The 24681-nt window shown below is 33.3% G+C and overlaps 4 protein-coding genes across 7 annotated transcripts in view; 2 read left to right on the top strand and 2 right to left on the bottom strand.

Annotated features, from left to right (window-relative positions):
* The window catches only part of LOC144848525 (ubiquitin-conjugating enzyme E2 J1-like), a 331913-nt gene that overhangs the window by 303288 nt on the left and 3944 nt on the right, over positions 1-24681 (top strand). The gene's annotated exons all lie outside the window — the stretch shown is intronic.
* Positions 157-6835, top strand: LOC144847588 (dehydrodolichyl diphosphate synthase complex subunit DHDDS-like). The gene is made up of 8 exons (XM_078704024.1): positions 157-378; positions 2039-2250; positions 2686-2828; positions 3368-3484; positions 3889-3990; positions 4076-4190; positions 4775-4882; positions 5422-6835. Exons 2-8 carry the CDS (start codon positions 2056-2058, stop codon positions 5659-5661), a joined length of 1020 nt encoding a protein of 339 aa, XP_078560150.1. The 5' UTR covers positions 157-378; positions 2039-2055; the 3' UTR covers positions 5662-6835.
* On the bottom strand, positions 8145-19677 carry LOC144848470 (uncharacterized). Of its 3 annotated transcripts, XR_013613855.1 has the most exons (10): positions 18062-19676; positions 17471-17523; positions 16674-16748; positions 15822-16205; positions 14060-14241; positions 13379-13643; positions 12565-12746; positions 11989-12197; positions 10767-11595; positions 8145-10569 (listed from the first exon to the last, which is right to left on the bottom strand). XR_013613855.1 is itself a non-coding variant. In XM_078705227.1 (9 exons), the coding sequence occupies exons 1-9, from the start codon at positions 19587-19589 to the stop codon at positions 11468-11470; spliced, it is 3006 nt and encodes a 1001-aa protein (XP_078561353.1). In that variant the 5' UTR covers positions 19590-19676; the 3' UTR covers positions 8145-11467. The 3 variants fall into 3 exon arrangements, 1 of the variants encoding a protein (XP_078561353.1); XR_013613856.1 differs by lacking the exon at positions 15822-16205 and having other exon boundaries at positions 18062-19677; XM_078705227.1 differs by having other exon boundaries at positions 8145-11595.
* Positions 19797-24681, bottom strand: part of LOC144848482 (uncharacterized) — a 37005-nt gene continuing 32120 nt past the window's right edge. For both annotated transcript variants that reach the window (XM_078705245.1, XM_078705244.1), the window contains one exon: positions 19797-22400. In XM_078705245.1, coding sequence (XP_078561371.1) covers positions 21427-22400 — 974 coding nt within the window. In that variant the 3' untranslated portion in view covers positions 19797-21426. The remainder of the gene's footprint in view (positions 22401-24681) is intronic.

The following is a 24681-nucleotide window of genomic DNA, read 5'->3' on the forward strand; positions in this document are numbered from 1 at the left end:
AATTAAACACATTAATATATATAATAGACATCCATGTGCATTGATTTTTTTATTTTCGTATGTGACTTTTGTCAAAATCGGTTATACTTTTTTTATCGGAGTGATATACAGCCATTTTTTGTACGGGGAACTACCATTAAAAATATAGTTTACAGCTATTGCGTCAGTCTGAGCATGCCCAGTAAAAGGGAATCCCCTAAAACTGAGTATGTGGCAAACGCCGTTGTTGAGCTAAGCCACGGGTAGCAGCAGAACCACGCTACTCTTCGCGGACTACAAGCTCCGGGCACCGCTACGACTTTTTACCGGCACCTTATTCGCCTGAAACACTGGGGCCTAGGCCAGAAAACATACGTTTAATCAACTTTTGTGTTTAAGGTAACTTGCAATATATGACGATAATTTATGATGTGTTATTTTGTCAACAGAAAAGTAATGCACTTGGCTAGGGGTTAGTTAGCTAAAACATTTTGCAAAACAATAGGCCTAGGCCTAGCCTAGGCCTAGGCCTAGGTTTTAAAATATGATGTAAAAAGAGTCCCCCTAAAAGGCTAAAACAAAATAAATGGCTAGTAGGCAGAAATAAGAGGGCCGGGCTAGGCGAGGAGGATGGTATGTGAAAAGGATGTATCAGTTGATGTTGCCACATGTCAATACACCCTAGCCTAGCCTCTATCTAGGCTCTGGCTAGGCCTAGGCCAGGGGGTATGCATAACCCCAGCAAGTATTCTTCACAAGCTAATTTCTGTTCCATTCCAGTAAAATGTCAAATATATACAGCACAGGCTTCGTGTGTGGGCCCCTACCAGCAGAAGTACCAACAGTACACATCCTTCAGATGGGACCCGTAGGCCGTAGTTTATTAATTTGTTTTGAATAAAATTATTTTATTATAGGAAATTAGCAAGTGTTAAATAAAGTTGTTTAAATGAATAATTTTGTGTAATTAAAGTAGTTAAGCAACATAACACATTTTTTATTTATTTTTTGTTAAATTATTTTATTTTTGAATTGCTTGGACAACTGATGTAATAATTCTAAACGTGTCATCTCATCATAAATGATTTCCACATGGCTTGAGTTGAGTAGTATTGTACTGCTGTTAACCCAGAGTATTTAAATATTGAACATGATATCACTGTATGAAACAATGGTTGAGAAACATGAACTTTAAACTTTAGACCTATCATGCATACAATATTTGATATTGTTATCGAAAAGTTTGGATTATTTGTCTTACTGTACATGGTTACGTGTAGTTAACATTTTAATAGCAACATATCAATGGTGGGGTGACCAAAAGATTGCTAAATTCTCTAAATAATTAACATTATAAACATTTTACATACTTTATTGCAAATGAAAGAAATTTGAGTTGTGAATTAAAAAGTCAGTGAATGGAAGGAAACAATTATTCCTCACTTAAATATTGTCATTAAATCACAATGTTAAATGACTATCATAATTGTTTATAATGTTCATTTATGATGTGATCTGATTTGAAAGTGACATTGTAAAAGTCAAGAGTCTAATTTCTAAAAGTCAAATATTACAAAATATTAATAGGAAATGTTATTGCGCAACACTAATAATGCTCATTCTGCCTTGTGCATTTGTGATGTAGTCTGCTGCAGGTTATTGGCTAACAAGTACAAAATTAGTATAACCTGACTGATTTGTTTTATTGGATTATTTGCATTAGTTTTTGTAATTAGTAAGTAGACATTTTTTATCCTGAAGCATACTATACAAGAGATGTGTATTGTTTTATTTATAGTACTTGAATTTTAAATAAGAGATGTTTTGTGTGTTGCTGTAATGGGTATGCATGGCTATTGTAAGTCTCTGCAAAACAAATCTACAATTATAAGCTGAATTTATTTACTGATAATTCTGGTTCAGGAAGTTGTTGTTAACCATAATTTAGTCTTTATTCTAAATAACAACTCCCTAGATAGTTTAACACCTCTGTGACATTTACAGTTTAATAGAAAAAACAATATTTTTTATTAATAATTTTTAATATTTTTTTTTTTAGTAGTTGGTTTAAGCAGGATGGAGTCTTTGTTTAAAGATGAGAAGGACCTCCCTGCCATGACATGGCTTCAAAAGTTTTGTTGTCGGATTTTAAAAGCGGGGGCGATACCACGACACATTGCGATTATTATGGATGGTAACAGACGCTATGCTAGAAAGCATAAATACGACAATAGACTCGGGCATTTGAAAGGATTTGATAAATTAGCAGAGGTTAGTTTTTGTCAGTATTTTATTGTATAAAATTACAGGTAGCCCCTAGCTAAAGCCTTTTTGGGATAATTAGTCATTTTTTTGCAGTTTTTGTCGCAATTACATTACACTAAATTTACAGTATGATATGAAAGTAGAAATAAGTCAGTTTTCACATTTGTTTTTTGGAAAGACACATATCTCTTGTACTTTATTAGAATCTAAAGCTCTGTCTATTCAGTTATCAAACTTGTTTTTGACAAAAACATGTGATGGACATGATAATGTCATATCACTACCATATTTAGGTATACCACTACCATACCAAACATTTTTATTTGTCAAACAAGTTTGATAGTGTAGACAGAGCTTTAGTCAATTCAAATTCACTAGAAAGAAAACATGTTAGTTACTTAGTAGTGTAATAATGATTTTTTAATATTTATTCCTTTTCAGACTTTATCATGGTGTTCAGAATTAGGAATCAATGAAGTCACAATTTACGCATTTAGTATTGAGAATTTTAAGAGGTCAAAGGATGAAGTGGACAACATAATGGATCTGGCCAGAGAGAAATTCCATCGACTTCAAGCCGAAAAGTATGCAACTTTACTAAAGGAATTTCTATAAAATGTCATGTTAATTCATTTTGCAGATGCAGGGAAGTTAAGCAAGCCTCCTCACTCCCCACTTCGACCAAGGCAATCTAACACAGGACACTGAGCTCACTTTGTCAAGATAGGAACTTGTAACATTCCTTTGATCTTATGTCTGGCTGCGATAAATAGCAACAGTACTGTACTATGTATATATTCTCTGTGGCGGTGTTTGTTAAGGGGCATGGAATTGGTCACAGCCACAGATAAACCCTTTGATCTCCGGAGTTCAGCATCCTGTTAGATTGCCTTGTTGTTTGGTTTCTAGGCCCAGGCACCTACAGACAACACATCAATTGACCTAACTTGTTCTTCCTAGGGAAGAAAGCTCCCTAGTATGTGTTATTCAGGGGGCCAGGTGGTTCTGTTTCCTGGAAAGCAAAACTATACATGGCTTTGGTGCCTTTCATATGGGCTTATATACATTAGTTAATTTATTTAGTAGTATTCAACATGTATCTATACTATTTCTTTGTTTTTAGGGAACAGATTCGAAAGCATGGTGTATGTATAAGAATGATAGGAGATATTAACTTATTACCACCTGACCTACAAAAGCTAGCTGCCGATATAGTGTACTTCTCAAGAAATAATACAAGGTACTCCATTATATAGATGATATAATAATAATAATAATAGTTTCTATATTTTCATTCTTATATAGCACATATAAGCAAGCTCTCAATGCACTGCACATAATTACCCCTGTCATTTTTTGGATCAAACACGTATGGAAACATACTCCCATAATAATAATGCAGTGCAAAGTTGTGTCTTGACCCAGTTTGTACACCTGGGTGGAGAGAGGCAATGTAAGTAAAGTGTCTAAAATACTGCGAGAGTTGGATTAGAACCAATATCTCTTATCAATCAGTAATCCAACATCCAACACACTGCGACACAGGCCCTCACTACAATATATACATTTTATTCATGTTTGGTGTAAGGGAAAACTTATTCTAAAATTAGTATTGTTAACGGCTTTAAATTGTTTATTTTCTAGGGCAATATTGAATGTTTGTTTAGCATATACATCAAGAAATGAGATAACAAATGCTGTGAAAGACGTAGCTAGCGGAGTCGAAAGTGGTTTGTTGTACCCCAGGTAAGTCTTTCTAAAATTGTTATATTTATGCAAAATATTAACAACACAACATAAAAACTATTTAAACTATTTGTATTGATTACAGTGACTCCTCAGAAGAACTGTTAGAGAAGTGTTTATACACAAACCATTCCAAAGACCCTGATTTGTTGATTAGAACATCTGGTGAAACAAGACTATCGGACTTCCTATTATGGCAGGTAAGCTGTACAGTTTCCAAAGGTCATGTGACAACAAATTAACATCATATATAAATCAAAATGTAAACCAACCAAATTTTATGTGTACCTCATTAAATTGACAATAAATATTATCGTATTGTATAACACACTTGCAAACAGGTGTTAGGATAAACATTGATACCAAAATAATGTTTTGGTAAGTGCAGAAGACGATGGACATCCTGTGGTCACTAGAGCGTAAAATCGTATACAGTCAACATAGCCGTTTTATTATTATAAGTTAATAAAATCAAACTTTTTAACAAAAAAATGTGATTTACCATATTTAAGCATATCACTACCATGATGATGTCATATCACTACCATATTTAAGCATATCACTACCATATTTGGGCATTTTTTGTCAAACTAGTTTAATAGTAGACAGAGCTTAACACAATGGTGTATTCAATTATGAAACCTCCAGAAAATCTGTTAACTACCCTTTTTTAATTGAATGGTAAACGTTAAACTAAACACTCAAAGAAAAAGTTGAATACACCATTGTTTTTGCTTGTTTGCTGTTATTTATTTCAAAGTATTCTTTATTGTTTGGTTTGCAGAGTAGCTACACAGTTTTGTCTTTCACTGAGGTATTATGGCCAGAGTTCACCATTTGGCATCTATTTGGAGCTGTACTACATTATCAAAGAAGCTATATATCAGTAAAAGTATGCACCATTTCCATTCCATAAATAAAACAAAATATAAATATGGGGGAATAACGTTTGTCTTGCAGTCTAGTATCTCCAGGGGCTGAATTGCGCTCATGTGCATACAACACATAAATCAATTTCCATCTCCCTAAGAGTACCTTTGTGTCAAGGGGTTGATATGGACCAGTGCACCAGGGAGACCCACTTATCTTCCAAAAAATACATTAGGTTCTTTAAGGTACAAACAAGCCAGATGCATACACTGAACCTCCAGTTTTAAGTCCTTAGCTAAGAAGACTTCTACTCAGTGGCGTAACGGCTATGAGCACTCACTGGCTAAACCCAGGGGCCTTATGGGGGTCCCTGCATTAAAATATGTTGAAAAAGGTTAATAAGCCGAGGCCTCCAGCGTTGGAGGGCCACTTAGGGTTCCTAAACCAGGGACCTCAGGCTTCTGCGTTACGCCACTGGTTCTACTGTCAGAGCTATGGTCGAGGATCGTCTTTCAAACTAAAACCTTTAGCCACAAATGTAATATGTTAATTTTCTTTCAGAGTGCCAAAGAATTTAACGCATCAGAGCGAAGAAAGGCAGTTTTAGAATCCGATAAACAATGTGTTATACAGCAACTCAAAACCGAAGGAACAAATTTAGAAGATAAAGCCTTGGAAAACAGTATAGAAGAAAAGCTTACTCAATTCACTATGGACAGAGAAGAGAGGATAAAGACATTCTTGAAATTTGTAGAAAATAAAAGAGAACTACACGTAAGAAATATACTAGAGACAGATTGAACATGAGTGATTATTCAAGCGGAACAATGTGCATTCCAAGTGTGGTGAACCTATGTAATTATTACACAGATCAAGATAATTAATAGAGGGAGGTGTTCATGTATGCATTATCGCAATTTACGCCCGGAAGAAACAAGTGTTAATCACATTACAAACAAGCAGGAAATTATTGAAATTTTATCTAAGAATCAACTAAAAAATCAATGAGAAAATAATTCTTTGTATTGAAGGGTTGTTATGAGGAAGCAATCTGCTTTTATGTTATTAGTAAAAATCTGTAGACCAGATTGTTTTTCTGTAAAAGTATTAAGGCTGAAAAAATTATTGGACATTAATGAATTGTGAAGAGCAAGATAAAGCTGCTTGATCTAGGATTTTGGAAAGGGACCCACAGAGCCAAACAATTGTAAAATGGTGTGCTAAACTGAATCTAATATCTTATCTATTGTAATTTTTAAAATTTAGGGAGGGGCCCTGGCCGCGACTACAGAGACGGCTCGACGGAAAGCGTATTAAAAAGCTCATTCAGAGGGTGAGCGCAGAACAGATGAAACATAATGCATATTCATAATAATGCTCCCTAAAATGGGACGCCCTCTCTCGGATAAGTCTTTGGGAAAAATATTTTCGCACCCTGGCCAGATGGGCTCCACCTATAAATTAATGCCTGTAGTGAATTGATGTTTTATATGTATTTGGTTGTAAGCATTTGGTACCTCCAAAGTAAATTGTCCATATGTTGTTACCAAAATACATGCCACAACTATCTTCTGTATGTTGACCACACCTGAATCAATAGACATTGTGTAATGTAAAATGCAGCATAAAATAGTTCTATACAGTATTATGGAAATATATCTACTACATTCATATTTTTTTTCCATTATTTTCCTTTCATATATTATATTGTATTTTTCTATGCTTCCATATTTGGTATAATACTCCCACCTAGATTACTGTGTAGTATTCTTCAATATCTTTATGTGGTAGAAAATATTTAAATTAAACTATAAATATATAGAATCTTACGAAAAGTTACTAGCAAACAGTAAATTTACCTAAAATCTGCATATTTTCTTGTTCACGCAGCTACAGAAATAACAATGAAACAAATTATTATTAATGTTTAGTTTTACAAACATAGTTAATTGAAATAGGTTTATATAATTCCAATTATTACAAAACAAGAAAATATTTATGTAAAAATATTCATTGTATATATCTAATAAAATTTAAACAAATAATTCATGTGTATGTGTTCTAATATTGTAAATATTATACTGTAAAAAGAAAAAGGAGAATTTATATAAAATAGGTAATCTAAAGCCTAACAGTGGAAAACTTGTCGAGCAGAAGTTAAGCAAGAAAAGTTTTCCAAAGTTTGCTTAAAGACCATTTGAGAAATTTTCTGCCGAGAACAAGTTTTCCCCTTCTTGACAGACGCAACAAATCAAGTTAGTCTTTGTAGTCATGTGATCTTGCAGGAAAAAAAATGCCTAAAGCTCTGTCTACACTATCAAACTAGTTTGAAAAAGTGTGATGTGCCCAAGTGGTAGTGATATGCAGTGGAGACCTGAGGCCCCTGGTTTAGGAATTCTAAGTGGCCCTCCATCATTAATAATATAATAATATTTATTCGGCAAAAGTTCATAAAGTACATTTTACAATTCATCTTGCCAGGAGCAAGTAATAGGCATGAGCCCAAACAGAAAACTGCTCTTACTCCATCATTACTTATAAAATACAAAAATAACAAAACTAAGTAGCACAAATTAAGTCAAAATAAAACAAAACAAAACAAAGTTATAATGAGATACACCAATTAAAAATAAGCTGCATTGAATAAACAATATAAAACAATTACAACTTAATATTTTGAGATCAAATGTTTGGTGAGTTGGGCTTTAAAGTCTGAAATTGTAGCACATTGTTTAATTTCATTGGAGGCTTCAGGCGTTTTTAGCCTTTTTCATACATATTTTAATGCCTGTTTTTTTCCTCTGTGCACTGCTCAGAGGTCCCTGGGTTTAAAGGTCTTTCACACCTGTTCCGGCATGGTTCCTGTCCCGCGCCGGAAAATCCAATCGAACGTCAATGTTTCGTTGTCACGTGGCTATGCGCATATCGCCGCGTGAGGCGTCGTGAAAATGAGACATTGATATTTGTTTCACCCGACCAAAACAGGTGCCAGTCAGTGATCGCTCATAGCCGTTATGACACTGGTGATATGACATGTCGATATGGGCACATTGTTTTTTAACATACAGTGTGATAAGTGTGGACTGAGCTTAAGAGCCAGTAGAGTGTAGATAGGTAACACAAACTTCTCCAAACAATGATAAAACAAAAGTTTGGTTTATGTTTGTTCATAACCAAGGAAGGATATCCCAGCATCCTTATCTACAATACTAGATGTGAATGATAAGAGAGATGGTATTATAGCAATATTGGACAATTTAAAAAAAAATAGAAAAACAATGTCGGAATATATAAGTTTCCACCATTTAATAAGTATACTTTCATTGAAAATCAGGAGAAACAATGTATAATATATAATTATATAATCTACACTATGAACCAAAAACATATATGTAATCATTTTTTTTAGGAAAGCTTGCATATTTTTACTTGCAAACCTTTCAAGGTCATCTCAATATTATATTTAATTTATTTTGTAAATGAATGAAAATGGGAATAAATTATTTATTTGTGCGTAGATTAACATTATACTGTGCTTAAACCTTCCAAAAAATTCCTTAAAAGGCGAAATACTTCTGGGAGAAAGCAAATGCTATCATTTCATAAAAGTAAAGTTATTATTTGGACGTTTAAAATTACTGGGGTACCTAAGCCAATAACAGAGTGAGTGTTGGGGATAATTTCATCTGACACAATTAATGAAATTAGGTCAAATTAGTGAGGTACAATAAGTATGGCTTTACCTATATCCAAATAAACCATTTTACCATGAACATAGGATGTCCCAATATAAGCCAAGTACCAGAGTCGTTTCAAAACACATTTGAGTGATGGCTATATTTTTTTTCTATATACACCCTATCATAATATCTTGGTATATATCACATAAAGTACTGTAATTGTCTTCTAATATTTGGTAATAGTCTATTAGAAAGAGTATTGGAACTATATACCTACTATACTATACTTTATATTGTCAATATACGGTTGTATATCATCAAATTAATAGATCTACATACCATATTTTTTAAAAATTCATAATGAATTTTTATCATTGCCATTATACATTATATATTATTAATTTTTAAAGTCAATAAAGTTCCATATCCAGTATTGCTTTCAATTTTTAGATTACAATAGATTTCAAAATGAAGGAATACTTCAATGGCCGTAAATAGTTCCAAATTATATTTTTGACAATTTAGTTTTTTTAAATATTTGTCAGAGTACTTTTATCAGGGAAGAGTGCGTTTCTATACTTACTCATCCCATGCGAATTAGTATATAACCACATATTATGGCAGCATGGGTTACTGCTAGTTATACATTATTGTTCTTATTATTATTATCATCAAATCTAGGCCTACGGTAGTAACCTATTATATTAAAAAACTGATATTAAACTGTAATATGAGTTATGTGTGGTGCTGAATGGCGTCTTGACTGCATGCATTCCATGACATAAAATGCATGTTGGCCAGACACTATGCCACAATTTGTAAAATAACAATGTTCAGCTAACACACGGGTCAAAATTAAAAACTTTTTTTTTCTGGTATTACGTATAAAGACAGAGTTTACCAAGTAAACTAATACCGGTTTCACATGTGTAAAAATATTGTTAACTTGACAAACACTCTGTAAAGTCGGTATTCTTTACATGCCTCAGCGATTCCTTAACTTTTACATCGATTTGACATTGACACATCAATGATACAGTAACTAATGAGTTTTTTACAATATGTATACCATGTATCTAGTGTGTGTATCTCGGTACGATTATCTCTGGAGATGTCCATGTAACAATTTGTTACATGTGTGTTGTAAAATGTGAAATGGATATACTGTATTGGTCTTAACCACTGACAAGGGCTTTACATAGTGTTGCATATAAAGTTTACCAAAATTTAGTACAGTAAACAATGTACAAAAAACTGTACAGATACTACATAATAGGCACAGTGTATTGCATAAGTTTGACTGATCCACTATAACAAGCTATAAGACAAGTCATATGTATATTTCAACAAAAGCAATAAATATGTATTTAGTAATAATGATATTATGTAGTATCATGAAATGTATAAATGATAAAAATACAACCAGTAGACACAATAAAGAATACATTTAACTTCTAAATATTGCAATTCATCAAATATTATAGTATGTTTACATATTTGAACAATTTCTATCTATTTTATATTATCTATATTTCTAGTCCTATCAATGTTGGAAAAGCATACCTGAAAATACAATAACAGTGATTTCCATAAGGATGAAACCAGTATATAAAAAAAATTCCTGCAGAAATGGTGACCTACTTTTTTTTCTGTAATGCGCAAAATTGAATAATAATTTCAAATATAACTGATAATTTCTCGCCAGTTTATATTTGAGGGCAGTCTAGCACAGCAGATTGATACCGATCTAATGTAGGTATTTATTAACATATTTTAACCATTTTGAAAATATTTTTCTGAAAATCCAATATGGTATAGTCAGTTTCTTACAGTAAAACAGAAAAATGCAAACAATTGTTTGTTTAATTTTTTCAAAGATATGGACTATCAACAATAAGCTGGATAAATACATACACCTGATAATTGCCACACGTTTTATATCAGAGGGTATATTGCATGAATAAATAAACCATTACCATTTAATCATATCAAAATTCGGATTTGTTAAGATATCAAATAAATTTAAAGCCTTCTTTCCTGTCGACGCTATCGTTAACAATAATCGGCGATCTCCTACGTAAACATTGAAATATTAACGATTTATAGGAAAAGGTACTCGCTATCGTTATCATTTCAACTTGATCGTTTTCAAACAATCGTCGTTGAACTGTTAACGATCAACGACGATAGCGTCGAATAACGTCGATAGGAAAACAGGCTTAAGACATTACAATAATTAAATACTAATATATATAAACATATAAATACACTATTAATAAACCAAACCTTATTTTACCATATGTACATAAATTATAATTATATATAAAAAAAGAGATTATATTGTGAATTGTTAATTCCCGGCATGGACTGATTGAACTATTGTATATATCTTTTATACTATAATTGCTCTACATTCTTTTTTAATAATAATATTCTATTTAACTATTATTTAATTATTATTTTAAATATTGTTTGTATTATTAATAATTTATAAAATGGCTGAAGAGATCAAGATTGGAAGTATTGTTGACATGTATGGAATGATATGAATGAACGAATGTAAAATAAAGCATTTACTAAAAGATTGCTTTAAAATATCTAACATAATAAGTAGCTTAATATGTATGCTAATTACTTCTATAATTTTAATAAAAGCTATATTTTATAAGGTACATAATACATTATTAATACTGTATTAATATTCTAATTCATTGTTTATTATGCATACAAAAACAACACATGCTATTATTATTATATTATTATTATTACAACATAAGTTGCAAAGCACGATGAATTCCAACACTATCGTGGTAGACATTGGATAAAGTTGACAATTTTCTTACTAAAACAATAGAGCTAGTTGAACAATTCAAGTTTATTATTAATTATTGTATATTATAATTTTAATTATTTTTGCATATCGCCATCTATAGTTTTGCTTGCAGTGGAATGGTAGCCTCCACCCAGCTGTTTGGTTTAGTTAACATTTCTTCCCAGATTCGAATCGCCTCCCCTTTAGACTTCATGTAGGTCACGTCTTTACCACCAACGCGCCCTGAAAAGAAATATCAACAATGGTTACATTTGTTAATTGTTCGATCAAAATGGCCAATCTCCATTACTCTTTTTGAAAAAAAGGTAAATAATAATTAGGTCTACAGTATGTTAAAAATCTCTTTCCTTTTCATTGAACATTTTTTTGATGATAAACATTGTTATAAATTTACGTATTGTATGCAGTAAATGTATTTTGTGTTTGCACGACGCTTGGCAAGAACAACCCATGTTGATAAAAAAGTTGAATTTGAACTTGCTGATTTCATCATAATTCATGCATATACATTTGTACATAACCACAAATTATCACTTACAACTTTTGTGTTGAACCAGTACTTCTATAATGAATAATATTAAATTTTTTGTAACTCTATTCCAAATGGAATATTACCTGTGCCCAAACTTAAACTGATAACGCCAAGGAAATCATTAGCAGAGAGGGTGTCTTTGTCCCACACTGTTACGTATAACGCTCGTTCTTTTAGTTGATCAATCGTCACATCGTCATACTGAACTTGCTGGTCCCAATTTGGATTGCAACTACTGCGGACATGTTTTGTTTTCCTCTTACCCGCTTTTGAACGATCTGGCTCTAGGTAGCTATAAAAATGAAAAAAATACACAATTATAATTGAGTGTACACGAAAGAATACTTGTTTAATAGAACAGCACTGCTGATTCTTATGGCAGCCCCTGCATCTAGTATCTGCCTCAAACGTATTAGCTTATGCCTCTCATCTGGTTAAGGTGGGCACTGGATGAGAGAAGCCCTTGATAAATCAAGGTGCTTTAAACAGTTCCTGGCTTAGTCATCATTCAGATGGATGTAAGACTAATTGACATTGAGTCTGATCCAATAGGATTAATAAAGTGTCTGTATTCTGTATTTACTAGGCCTACCATTTAGCATATGGGTCTGATCCAAAAGACCAATAAAGTGTCTGTATTCTGTATTTACAATGCCTACCATTTAGCATATGGGTCTGATCCGTTGGGCCTGACAGCGGTCAGGTTCTTAGCACTCTTAAAGTGTATCAACAAAGCTCCGGTTGATTTTGGTGCCTTTTGGTCCGCTTCCACACCCTCTCCTTCAAACTTGAGAGCTAGTGTAATATCACCTTTGTAAATAATACCACCATCATCAAGCACCTGGATTGAAAATAAAAGAAAATGTTTAAGAAAAAAACATCCAGCCACTTTTGTTCTCACTCTTGTGACCAATGACAATATTTTACCTGATCTATTATAAGATTATATAATCAGTGCAATAAGAAGAAATTTAAAGATATGTTTTCCCCCAAAAACTGGATCGAAAAAAAATTATTTACCTGAAAAAATTAAATTATCGCTCATAAATTGGTTTTTGGTTAAAATTAACCATTTCTCTATTGTCTTAATTTTGTGAAATAATAATTTGTTTTGGTTTTTTTTACAGAAGTGAATAAATGGCCTATTTAAAGCCGGATTTTATTAATCTTCATTTTTAATGTTTATGGGGGACAATATATCTTTAATGAATAATTATATAATAATCTAGTCACCTATTTATTTGTAACATTTTGATTTAGCTGTTTTGTATATTTTGTTTGTATCTCCATTGAGATCCAGCCACTGGTACCCACAGCATTCTCATTTTGTCAGTAATCTGCCTTTGGATTTTTACAATTTCTATATGTATTTTTGTATGTATGCCATTGGAAAATGAATTTTCAACAAATTGTATGATGGAGCCATAAACATAATCTAATCTTATAATAACAAATAACATTTTCACAGCTTACTTTAGGTAGCAACTGGTGCCATTTAGGATTATAGTTATCAAAGTGGATATCATCAAGCGGTAACAACACCTCTCCAAGGAAGAAATTGCGTCCAAGTTTGTCATTGTTCCAGACTGCTACGCTAAGAGTACGCGTACGAAGCTCGGTCTCCTTGATCTTGTATCGAAGGAGTTCGTTGAATTGTGGGTTGATGGTTCCTTTCTTGATTTTGCTCTTTCTCTTTCCGTTCCGACCTTTGTCAGGGAGGAGGTAAACTTTTACATACCTGCAAAGATAATACTTCTCTTTTTAATAATAATTAGCCAACACATCCATTCACTTTAAAGCCACTATCAAACTTTATGTGACAAAAGAATGTCATGTGGGACATGATGATGTCATATCACTACCATAATTGGCAATGTCACTACCACATTTGGTGACATCACACTTTTTTTGTCAAACTAGTTTGATAGTGTAGAAAGAGCTTTAGATAGGTAAATGATATAATATACAATACATCCCACTTCTAGGAGGAGGAGGAGGAATTTTACCATGAAATGAACGAGGGGCAATGAATGTTTTAAAACTATATCCAACCTCTATTCAGGGGACACCCTATCTTTGGGAAATTTAATTTTAATGCCAAAGGTCCCTTAATAGGTGTACTACTATATATATATTGCGCAACCCAACACTTACGGGTCAGATTTGTTCTTTTTTGTGTCCACTGGGGCAAGGTCTCGGCACGCAACAACATTGATGGAGAACTGGGTGAGCTTGTGGTTGTATGAAAGGCCAAACTGTACGTCTCCTGTAATAGGTATTTTGCCATAGGCCTCTCCACTGGCACTGTATAAACTTGTCAAGCTGGATGAGCTCCCCTGTAAAATCCCATTATAATAAAATTAGTACAGATTTATAACTCAAATCATGATACGTACACACACTGCTTAGCTCCATAAAACACCGCCCACTTTCATATTCCTTCACAATAATACAATTTTATGTCTATTTATTATTATACACAAATACCATAAAACTAGAAATATGTTTAGATTAGATCCATCCATTTAAAAATACTATGCATACATTTTACAACTAAATTTAGTGAAAAAACAACCAATAATTTCTTTTCCAACAACAAAATTGTAGTATGAAATCCAAATAAGAAAATTATATAATTGGTAACCTTTGTATGAATATTATTTATTATGTAAACTTGTAAAAGAAAATGACACATATTAATAAGGTATGACACCAGATACGATCTTAGTTAAACATTCCCCATATGCAAAATATCAACATACCAACACCAAATATACACTCATCTCATAGTGTCTATATGCCTGTGTATTTATATATATTGAGTGTATTACATGCTAGATGTGAAGCTTTGATCAATATACCTCTACCAATATAATAATGAATAACATTATAATGCAATTAAAGTATATAATCATTGCTTAATCAAACTGCAATATGACCTCCCTATGCTAATAATACGGTTTGTCTGACCAGGGAGGTATTTAACCTCCATGTTCTGACAGTTTATCTTAAAATGGTCACCAAATCCATTTTTTAAATAGTTTTATTTATTCTTTGAACAAGCAGTATGTAGATAATCATCTATCATTTATCAACACCAGACTAAAGTAGGCCTATAAGTTCAAGTTTATTTATGATGCGGGGAAGTGCAAAAATCAACAAGTAAATACTCCAACTGGCTATTAAGCTCGGTCTACACTATCAAACTAGTTTACAAACAAGTGTGATGTGCACAAATATGGTGGTGATATACCCAAATATGGTAGTGATATGACATCATCATGTCCATATATGGGCACATCACATTTTTTGTCACATAAAGTTTGACAGACAGAGCTTTAAGTTTGCATTAGATTGATTGATAAAATTGTCTGCTAAATAAACACTGCAAACATTGTTCTATAATATTACATTTAAACTATTATTTAATTATTACTATGTAATTAAAATCTAATCTGTAGACAAAGTGAATGAAAGCAAGAGAAGATCAATATACTATGATTACTCTAATTATGTAATTAACAATGATTAAGATGATATTGATAAAGATATTGAAAGATGATTAATGTAAACACGCACATGTTTGACTATTTTTATTCAAAATAAAGTTATTTTACTTAATAAATGTCATATCTATGATCTACCAGTAATTTAGAAAACCATTTAAAGAAACAACATGTTATTAAAGATATCAGGATATTAAATAAGAATAGTACATATTATAGTACAGTGTATACAAGATTACTGTAGGAAATTGAAGGAAGAAAGTGATGAAAAGATCTAGAGTTCAGAATCCGCCAATAACCAACATACAGTATTATAATAGTGCAATGTAGCTACTGAGAACCCAGAATATATTGTTAACGCAAGCAGATCTACTATTTAGCATATCCAACCCATAATTCACCATGTATACCTTCGACAAATCACTCTTTGCATAACGCTTTGGCACATCACCAGAAGACGTCTGCTTTTTAAAGCCCTTTTCCTCGGTTTTTGGTGATTCGACGGCGGTGTTAAATGGCGGTGGGGTTTCGGCAGTGATTTCTGCAGGTATTTCGGTTTCTAACGGTGGTGGGATTTCTGATACGTCCTCTGGGGCGGTTACGGAAATGTTAATCTCTGTTTTGTTGAGATTATCATTTTCGAGCGATTGATTAAGAGGATCAACTTGCACTTCTTCGCTTCCCATGGGATCAATTCTTTGATGTTCAAGCGTATCTTCTTCACGAGCTTCAACTGCTTCTCCGTCCTCTTTGTCGAGAATCTCTTTATTTTCTGCTTCATTCTCTTCATCTTGCTATTAGTTTAAATCATGGCAATCAACAACAAATATTTGCAAATAAAAATAAACAATACAAACAAAAAACCATAAACTCACAAAAGAATGTATCAAATCTAAATATTTTAGTCAAGTTAACAAAATATTGATATTTGATATCTTTTATATCTATCTAAACATTATCATCAATTAATAAATAATAATACAATCAATAAATAATAATACAATCAATAAATAATAATACAATCAATAAATGATGAAAAACAATCTCGCTAAAACAATGGAAAAAAAATACATTGAAATTCACTAACACAATTTTTTTAATTTTTTTTAATTCAATTTTAGGCAAATTGCCAAGGATAACTACAAGTGAACTCAATCACTGTCCTTCTCTCAAAGGTGGCTCTCCTGTTCACACGACAAACATATACACAAGATGCTCTACATAAACAAAGACATATTACAAGTCTTCAATTCAATACATACCCCAAATCTGTCAGATGACAGGAGACCACTGGTAACTAGGAGGGAACCATTGGTGTCTATATCCGAGTCTTGGACCTGTAAGAAAAAATAAATAAATATAATAATAATGTTAGTCTTATATAGCACCTAATAAAATGCTTCTAAGTAGCAAAAATGATCCACTAAATATCCTAAAATAACCAAAATATTAACAAGCATAGGAACAATTTACACCGCTCCGTTCTCCAGCAATTTGAAGCTCCCATACAAGAGCTCGCCGGAATTCAATTCAGGAGCTTTAAGCCTGTTTTCCTGTCGACGTTATTCGACACTATCCTTAACAAGAATCAACGATCTCCTACGTAAAGCCTGTTTTCCTGTCGCCATTATTTGACGCTATCGTTAACAGTTCAACGACGATCGTTTAAAAGTTGAAATGATAAGGAGTACCTTTTCCTCTAAATCGTTAACATTTCAATGTTTACGTAGAAGATCGCTGATTATTGTTTACGATAGCGTCGAATAACGTCGACAGGAAAACAGGCTTTAGTGAAAAAGGCATCTGTCTATAACAATGTTTTACAGGGATCTTGAGAAATAGTAATTATTGTGGGCTTGATAAAATAGTAGCATAGTTGTAGAGGTCTTGATATTATTAAGAAAATATTTACAGAGGTCTTAATTAAATATTAGCAAAGTTGCAGAGGTCTAGCAAAGTTGCAGAGGTCTAACATATTTGCAAAGGTCTAGCATAGTTGCAGATGTTTTTACATATTAGCAACAGCTTTAATGTCAGAACTACCAAATAGATCACCAACCTCTTGTATAGAAACTTCTGGTATTGATATTGGTTCTTCACTTCCATCAGTAACTACAATAACAAAGGTAAGATTAAAAATTAGGTTTAATTAAGATATTTACTCAAATCTTTTTTGATAATTTCTAGGAAATTATTTCACCATCACTTTTTGTGATGAGTTAAATTACTGTATTTTTTGACAGACAAGTAGACAGTGTTGAGATTTGAACTAGGCCAACTCATGGTCAAAAGATTAGAAATGCATTTACATATTCTTTTTACATATTTATTACTTCAATGGAAGGATTGAAATGAAACAACAATGCATCTGTATTAGCATGCAATTTTATTTACATATGAAACTTTAAAATAATACAGTACCTCATATAACCAATTACAAAGTATCAAAATAAAATACATATATACTACTTTAACAAACAAACCCAATTAAATACAGCATGCAGCCACAAAAAGCTTTTCTTAATTTACAAGCAAGTAAAAGAAGGGTGTAATATCATGGTTGGATTAAAATCACATCTGATAAACTGAAATATTAAAAGGTGAATCTAAAACTATTAAAAACATGCATGGAAATGGGTGTAAAATGTACCTCTTTCTGTCTCCACCTCTACATCCTCTTCCACGAATTCAGAATTGGGAAATGCCGGTAAAGGAATGATGGGTACAAGGTCACGAAATCCTGAGATTCCGAAGGAAAATGATGAATTCTCTACAGGAGGTTCTTGCCCATCATTGGGTTTAGATGTAGAAATATCATTTGACCCTGGCATTCGAAAATTAGAAAAGCCACCGAAGGAAAAAGACGAATTTGCAGAAGCAGGCGATTCTTGGTTGCCATTGGCTTCCGTAGAAGAACTCAGGACAGGCATTTTTAATTTAGAGAACCCACCAAAAGAAAAGGAAGAATTTTCATTAGGCTCTTGACCTTCAATGACCTCGTCAACATTATTCTTACTAGCATCATTTGACCCAGGCATACGGAAACTAGAGAACGCACCCAATGAGAAGGGAATACTATCTTTAAGAGATGCTGGCTGTTCATCAGCCTCGGGCTGTTCTATTACCCCAATGTCATCAGTGTTAAAATTATCTACAATTTCCAATGGTTCACCAAGAGTTTCTACATAAGAAGAATCTATATCTAAAGCTTCCTGGTTATTTTCCAATTCTACCAGATTGTTATTTTCAAAATCTAACTGTTCCTCCAGTTCAGGATGAAATTCCTCCAGTTCATGAGGAAGTTCTTCCCTCTCTGAAAGATGTTCCTCTATCTCTACATGAGGAGCTTCAGGCTCTGGAGAAATTTCTTCAAGCTCTGGAGTTAAAGATATTGGAACTTCATTGGAATCGATATCGGTTTCGTGAATCTCAATTTCTTCCTCACTTAAAATATATTGTTGGTTTTGCCATTGATCATCTTCCGGTGCATCATTTTCATTCCTTTCAAAAGGTTCTGAAATTGTTTCTTCTTTTGGTGACAGAAGGGGTTTTAGTGTGTCAGATAATCTACGATGTATTGAGCCAAAAATTGAGAATAATGGAGTAGAATTTTTCTCTTCTACATTTTCAACATCATCTGCAAATGTGACAGATTTGGAACGAGTAAATGCTTCCGGATTCACTTCTAGATGATCAGCTTCTGGTTCTGGAGTATCAGGGAGGTATTCTGGTTCATAACCATTATCCTCTGAATACGGTTCAATTTTATCTTCATAATAATTTAAATCATTATCGTCAGTTAGTTCAGAGGGATTTTCATTTTCGAAACCATTTGATTCCAATTGAAGTTCCACATCTTGTGGAGATTCATTAGGTGGTGGTGAGTCTGATCCAGGGCGCAAAAAGCTTGGCAAGAAACTTAAGGTTTTAGTTATAGATTTCAAAGGCGATTCCGATATTAGTGGCGTTTTAGGCAAGAAGTTAGACGTTTCATTATCATTTAAATCAACAACAATTGGTTCTTTTAAGTCTGGAGATGAAGAAACTGGAGGAGGCATTGGTGGAGGAAGAGAAGGAAGATCATCAGGATCTTCTAAGATATCTTCATAATGATCTTGGTCTGCAAACGGTTCGTCAAGTCCTTCTTCAGCAAGAATATCATGGAAGTCGTTGGCCATCTATATCAGGAATATTAAGTGTTTAATAAAGGATATTGGCAGACTCTGGATACGAAGACGTGCACAAGACAGAAATTCTCACAAACAATTGACAGAATGTGAAACAATTGTACCAAAAAAGGAACCTCAACATTACACATTTCATTAATACCATACACAAAAACCACAAACAAATTAACCTTGATAGACATTTAATTAAAACAGAACATTTGAACACAATAGAATATATAAATATAGAGTACATATATAAATATCAACGGCTTATAATGGGCAAAACAAAAACACAACAGATACATACCAACATTAACAAATGGAAAACTTTTTAATATAATAACTAGATCTATGTACAAATAAATATTCTATACTAGAAATAAAGGTGTCATATTATTAGTTTGTATTTTAAATACTGGTAGACATGTTTATGGACAATTTGTGTAGACTATGTGAACTACACCAATGACTACTTTTATTGTGTTTTTAACAAGAAAGGAAGTCACCAATAACATTTAAAATTGTTTTTGCTTAAATTCAATTTATTTTACTAAAATATCTTACTGAATATTATTAAATTCATTTTAAACACTATATTTTCATGATTGGAAATACTAGAAATTTCATTCTAATATCAAACTATATACTGCTGGAAAACATTCCATATAAACAGAGCACCTGAAAATATGCGAGTCCCGATATCTACTTTAGTTACTGTTAGTTATCAGTACAACAAACGGATATCACCAGGACTTCTGACAGTGGGCATGGTCCCTAGGCCTTCTGACAGTGGGTATGGTCCCTAGGCCTTCTGACAGTGGGTATGGTCCTTAGGCCTTCTGACAGTGGGTATGGTCCCTAGGCCTTCTGACAGTGGGCATGGTCCCTAGGCCTTCTGACAGTGGGTATGGTCTCTAGGCCTTCTGACAGTGGGCATGGTCTCTAGGCCTTCTGACAGTGGGCATGGTCCCTAGGCCTTCTGACAGTGGGTATGGTCCCTAGGCCTTCTGACAGTGGGTATGGTCCCTAGGCCGTCTGACAGTGGGTATGGTCTCTAGGCCTTCTGACAGTGGGTATGGTCCCTAGGCCTTCTGACAGTGGGCATGGTCCCTAGGCCTTCTGACAGTGGGCATGGTCCCTAGGCCTTTTGACAGTGGGTATGGTCCCTAGGCCTTCTGACAGTGGGCATGGTCCTAGGCCTTTTGACAGTGGGTATGGTCCCTAGGCCGTCTGACAGTGGGTATGGTCCCTAGGCCTTCTGACAGTGGGCATGGTTCCTAGGCCTTTTAACAGTGGGTATGGTCCCTAGGCCGTCTGACAGTGGGTATGGTCCTTAGGCCTTCTGACAGTGGGTATAGTCCATAGGCCTTCTGACAGTGGGTATGGTCCCTAGGCCTTCTGACAGTACTAGGTAGGAAGCCTTTCTGTCCATGTATTTCAGCCAAATATTATACAAAGTAGGTGCTACTTAATTATTCTGCTATTTCAATAAGCTGCAAAAAAAAAGGATTGTCTGCACACCATGTTCCCTCATTAGCGATATCCGAGTAGCATTATTACATACGGCAAGATCACTCACTTGAACATACAGTAGAGTATAGGCTTGGGCATGGAAAGCCATGGTATTGCCAATATTAAATGAAGCACTGTGATTTGGGAAAATTTTGTTCTTTCTAATTTTTTTGTTTAATTAAATTATTTTTGTGACAAGATGGTAGGCTTACTCCATTTAAATATGAATCTAATAATAGTGATCAGTAATGTGGGGCTTAATTATGGTATTGTACAGTTTATAAATTACTGTACTATATAATACTATATCATACACTATAATATTCTAAGATTATCATATATGTACGCTTTCATCGCTATCACTGTCCTCAGTTTGTTCTAAAATAACTGATAGTTCACTTTCAGATTCCATTGCTTCAGCCCTTAACGAATAATGCAAAATAACTGGTTGCTTATCGTCATCAAGATCCATGTCCGATTCAGAAGAATCTTTCGCAATCTCTTGAAAGCGTTGTGTTGTCATTTTTAACAACAACGACTCGGAACTACCACCTGAATTGCCTGATTCAACCACAGGCAAATATTTGACCTTTGACTCTTCTGATTTTTGGTTCCTTTTATTCCGCATATCAGGAACATCTTCATCAGAAGAACTCTCAGCATAATATGTAGTTGAGTTAAACCGTGCTTCAATTTCTTCAAACTCTCTAACATCCTCAGCACGCGAGTCCTCGCTATCGGAAGAGGAGTTAGTAAAGCAAATGCTTGACGGTCTGCTGAGAGAAGGGTTTGAATATTGTTCTATGAGGCTTGTGACTAAAGCCTGGTTGGTTTTCAATTTCGCATAAAACATTGTTTCCTTGTATGTCGGTGAAGCAGAACGGATGTCAGGGTCCAATGTCAAATCTAGCAGATATCCCTCTTCATCTGAAGAGATGGCACTTAAATTGAGATCTTCAGTATCACTTGTAGTATGGCAATCTTCTGAAGAGTTCTCTTGTTTGAAAGTGAACTTCTTTTTCAAACTATCAAACTTCTGTTTTGCTTTACCCTTCAATGAAAATTTCTTTTTATTGCTACCAGCTGTTTTACTGTTTTCATCAATAATTTCTTTTCGATCAAAACCAGATCTTCGTTGATTTGCACGTTCGATATCAAGAGTTAATCTACTTCTTGAATCTCCTTGATTGGTTCTAAAAGTTGGTAGCTTCTTACTTGAAGACGGAGATTCACAACAGAGCTGTTCAACTTCAGTATCACTGTACGACGAGTCATCATTTGGATCCTCTTCACCACTTCTTGATGTGGCTGAAATAGGAATGAATTTTTCACTGCTGTTATCCACATTTCTATTCATCAAATCATTTCTTCTTAATTGTTCGCTAGCAAATCTCGAATTAACATACCGATGCTTGTTTTTGACTACATAATTAAAAGCACTTCCCTTTGACAAACGCAAGCCGCCGCTTTGTCTTGCGGATATTAAGCCAACTGTTTGATAATCAACAGTATTATTGTCTATTTCAGAAACGGTACACTCATTGGATACTTTTTCATGACTTGTACTCATGCTTTGAGAGCTGTGCATGATACTAGAACCAGAACTACCTTTATCATGTCTTTGCATTTGTTCTGGAATTAGTTCCAATCTATCAATCTTTGATTTTCTTTTATATCTAACTGAACTGTCAGAATCAATAGAAGAATATACTGCTAAATCTTTACTAACAACTGGTAATTCTTTTCCAGAATTTCCTGACAGTGATTCAACATCACTTACATATCCCAAACTTTCATCCATACTTTCGGTCCTCTCAAACGCTTTTTCCTCTGGGAATATGTGGATGGCGCTTACATACACGTTTTCCTCAAGAGGAACGAAAGGAGTGAACTCCAAACTGGTTTTATAGCGTGGTAATGATGCAACATGCTTTCCTAAATGATTATTATCCCTTTCACCATGATTTTTATGCTTAGATTTGTTAGACAAAAGAGGTGATGCTGTGTCACTGCAGACTACATTAGTTATTGAAGTTAGTGGTGGATTTATGCAAGATGATTTAATGGGTTGTGATCTAAAGGAAGATGAGTATGAATGGTTAGATGACAACGTGGAAGTATTAGAACAAACATTTAATTTGAAAGATGGGCTACGTAAATTTGAGGAGGGATTAACTAAGTTTGAGGAGGGATTAACTAAGTTTGAGGAGGGATTAACAGAGTTTGAGGAAGGGTTAACTGATTTTGGAGAACTTAAGGACATTTTTGGTGGAGTTTCATGTCCTGGTGTACAAATCTTCTGATGGCTGAATGATTTCAAATGGGTACTTTGATAATTATGAAACTTGTCATCTGAGAATTGAACAGGAGAGAAAAAAAAACATAATATATTCATAATATTATTCATAGGCAATTGATTATGCAAGAGAAATTATCCTAGAATAGATAATTACACAAACTGCTTTTCATTTCTTGTGTTTATTACTATGACACTAATCAAAATATAATACTGCAAATTCAAAGCCCAAATTGCCAAAGATGACCATTTTACAGTTAGTGTATATTAAATCTACAAGCAGACCGAATATAAAGAGTTTTATAGCGTAGTAATAAATATTTATTTCAGATATGATGTCCGCTTCCTAGACAATAATTTTATATGGCCATCATACTGTGTAATATATTCAAATTTGAAAGGTGTGGTTTTAGGGACATTGAGGTCGAAGGTTAAATAATAATTTCAGTTCATAATTGTTCTATAGCTTTATATGCCAATAATTAATTGCTGCAACATCATTTCATGCAAAAAAAAAATTAATTTATTATTTTCAGTAAATTTCCATTACAAAATAATATGGGTCACAAGAATGAACCATAAAATAAAAATTGTATTTTCTTACAATTATTAAAATCACTTATTATTTTAGAGTTTAATTTATAATACTGTATTTTTATTCTTTTATTAATTGCATTGAATTTCATTGTCCAATATACATCCTATTATCAATAACCTGCTATTTATGTAGATATTATCTCCATGCCTCTATTCATAATCAATACTATACTAAACCAATAAAAAAATGCTTTTGATATAAAATACATTTTTTTTGGAAATTACACTAATAAAAAGGGGTTTGAAACCTAAATTATAATTTTATTATGCAACTAATATTGATTCATAATAATGACAGTAACAATAAATAAATAAATAAATAAATACCAATTTTTTGGCTACTATAAACTATGAATGATAATGTTCTAAAGCTTTCTCGTGCATTCCAAGCGATTGATACGCCACCGCTAAGTTACTGTGAGTGCAAACTCCGAAAAAACATTACAGGCCTGTACACAAAAACAGATAAGGTAACAAAACCTGAAATACTATTTAAAAAAATACTAAAAATTTAATGACAATAATAACAATGGTATAAAAAGATTAAGCCTGCCTATTATTGTATTTTCAAGGTTTCCTAAAAAAATGATACAAACTATACACAGTTATAATACTCCAAGTAGGCCTATTAAAAAATCATACAGTTCTACTATACCATCATGGAAGAGCTTAGGTAAAAAAGGGAGGAGCTTACTG

This window comes from Antedon bifida, chromosome 7, assembly GCF_963402885.1.
Source record: "Antedon bifida chromosome 7, ecAntBifi1.1, whole genome shotgun sequence".
NCBI classification, from domain to species: Eukaryota; Metazoa; Echinodermata; class Crinoidea; order Comatulida; family Antedonidae; genus Antedon; species Antedon bifida.

What these genes read in the sequence shown, in the direction of transcription:
- LOC144847588 (XM_078704024.1), top strand. Translation starts at nt 2,056, where the DNA reads ATGGAGTCTTTGTTTAAAGATGAGAAGGACCTCCCTGCCATGACATGG. An exon ending in TTCTCAAGAAATAATACAAG is followed by an intron (nt 3,485 to 3,888) that starts GTACTCCATTAT and finishes TTTATTTTCTAG; the next exon opens with GGCAATATTGAATGTTTGTT. An exon ending in CGGACTTCCTATTATGGCAG is followed by an intron (nt 4,191 to 4,774) that starts GTAAGCTGTACA and finishes TTTGGTTTGCAG; the next exon opens with AGTAGCTACACAGTTTTGTC.
- LOC144848470 (XM_078705227.1), bottom strand. Translation starts at nt 19,589, where the DNA reads ATGGCCAACGACTTCCATGATATTCTTGCTGAAGAAGGACTTGACGAA. An exon ending in TGTCATCTGACAGATTTGGG is followed by an intron (nt 16,206 to 16,673) that starts GTATGTATTGAA and finishes TTAAACTAATAG; the next exon opens with CAAGATGAAGAGAATGAAGC. An exon ending in CAGTTTAAGTTTGGGCACAG is followed by an intron (nt 11,596 to 11,988) that starts GTAATATTCCAT and finishes ATTTCTTTTCAG; the next exon opens with GGCGCGTTGGTGGTAAAGAC.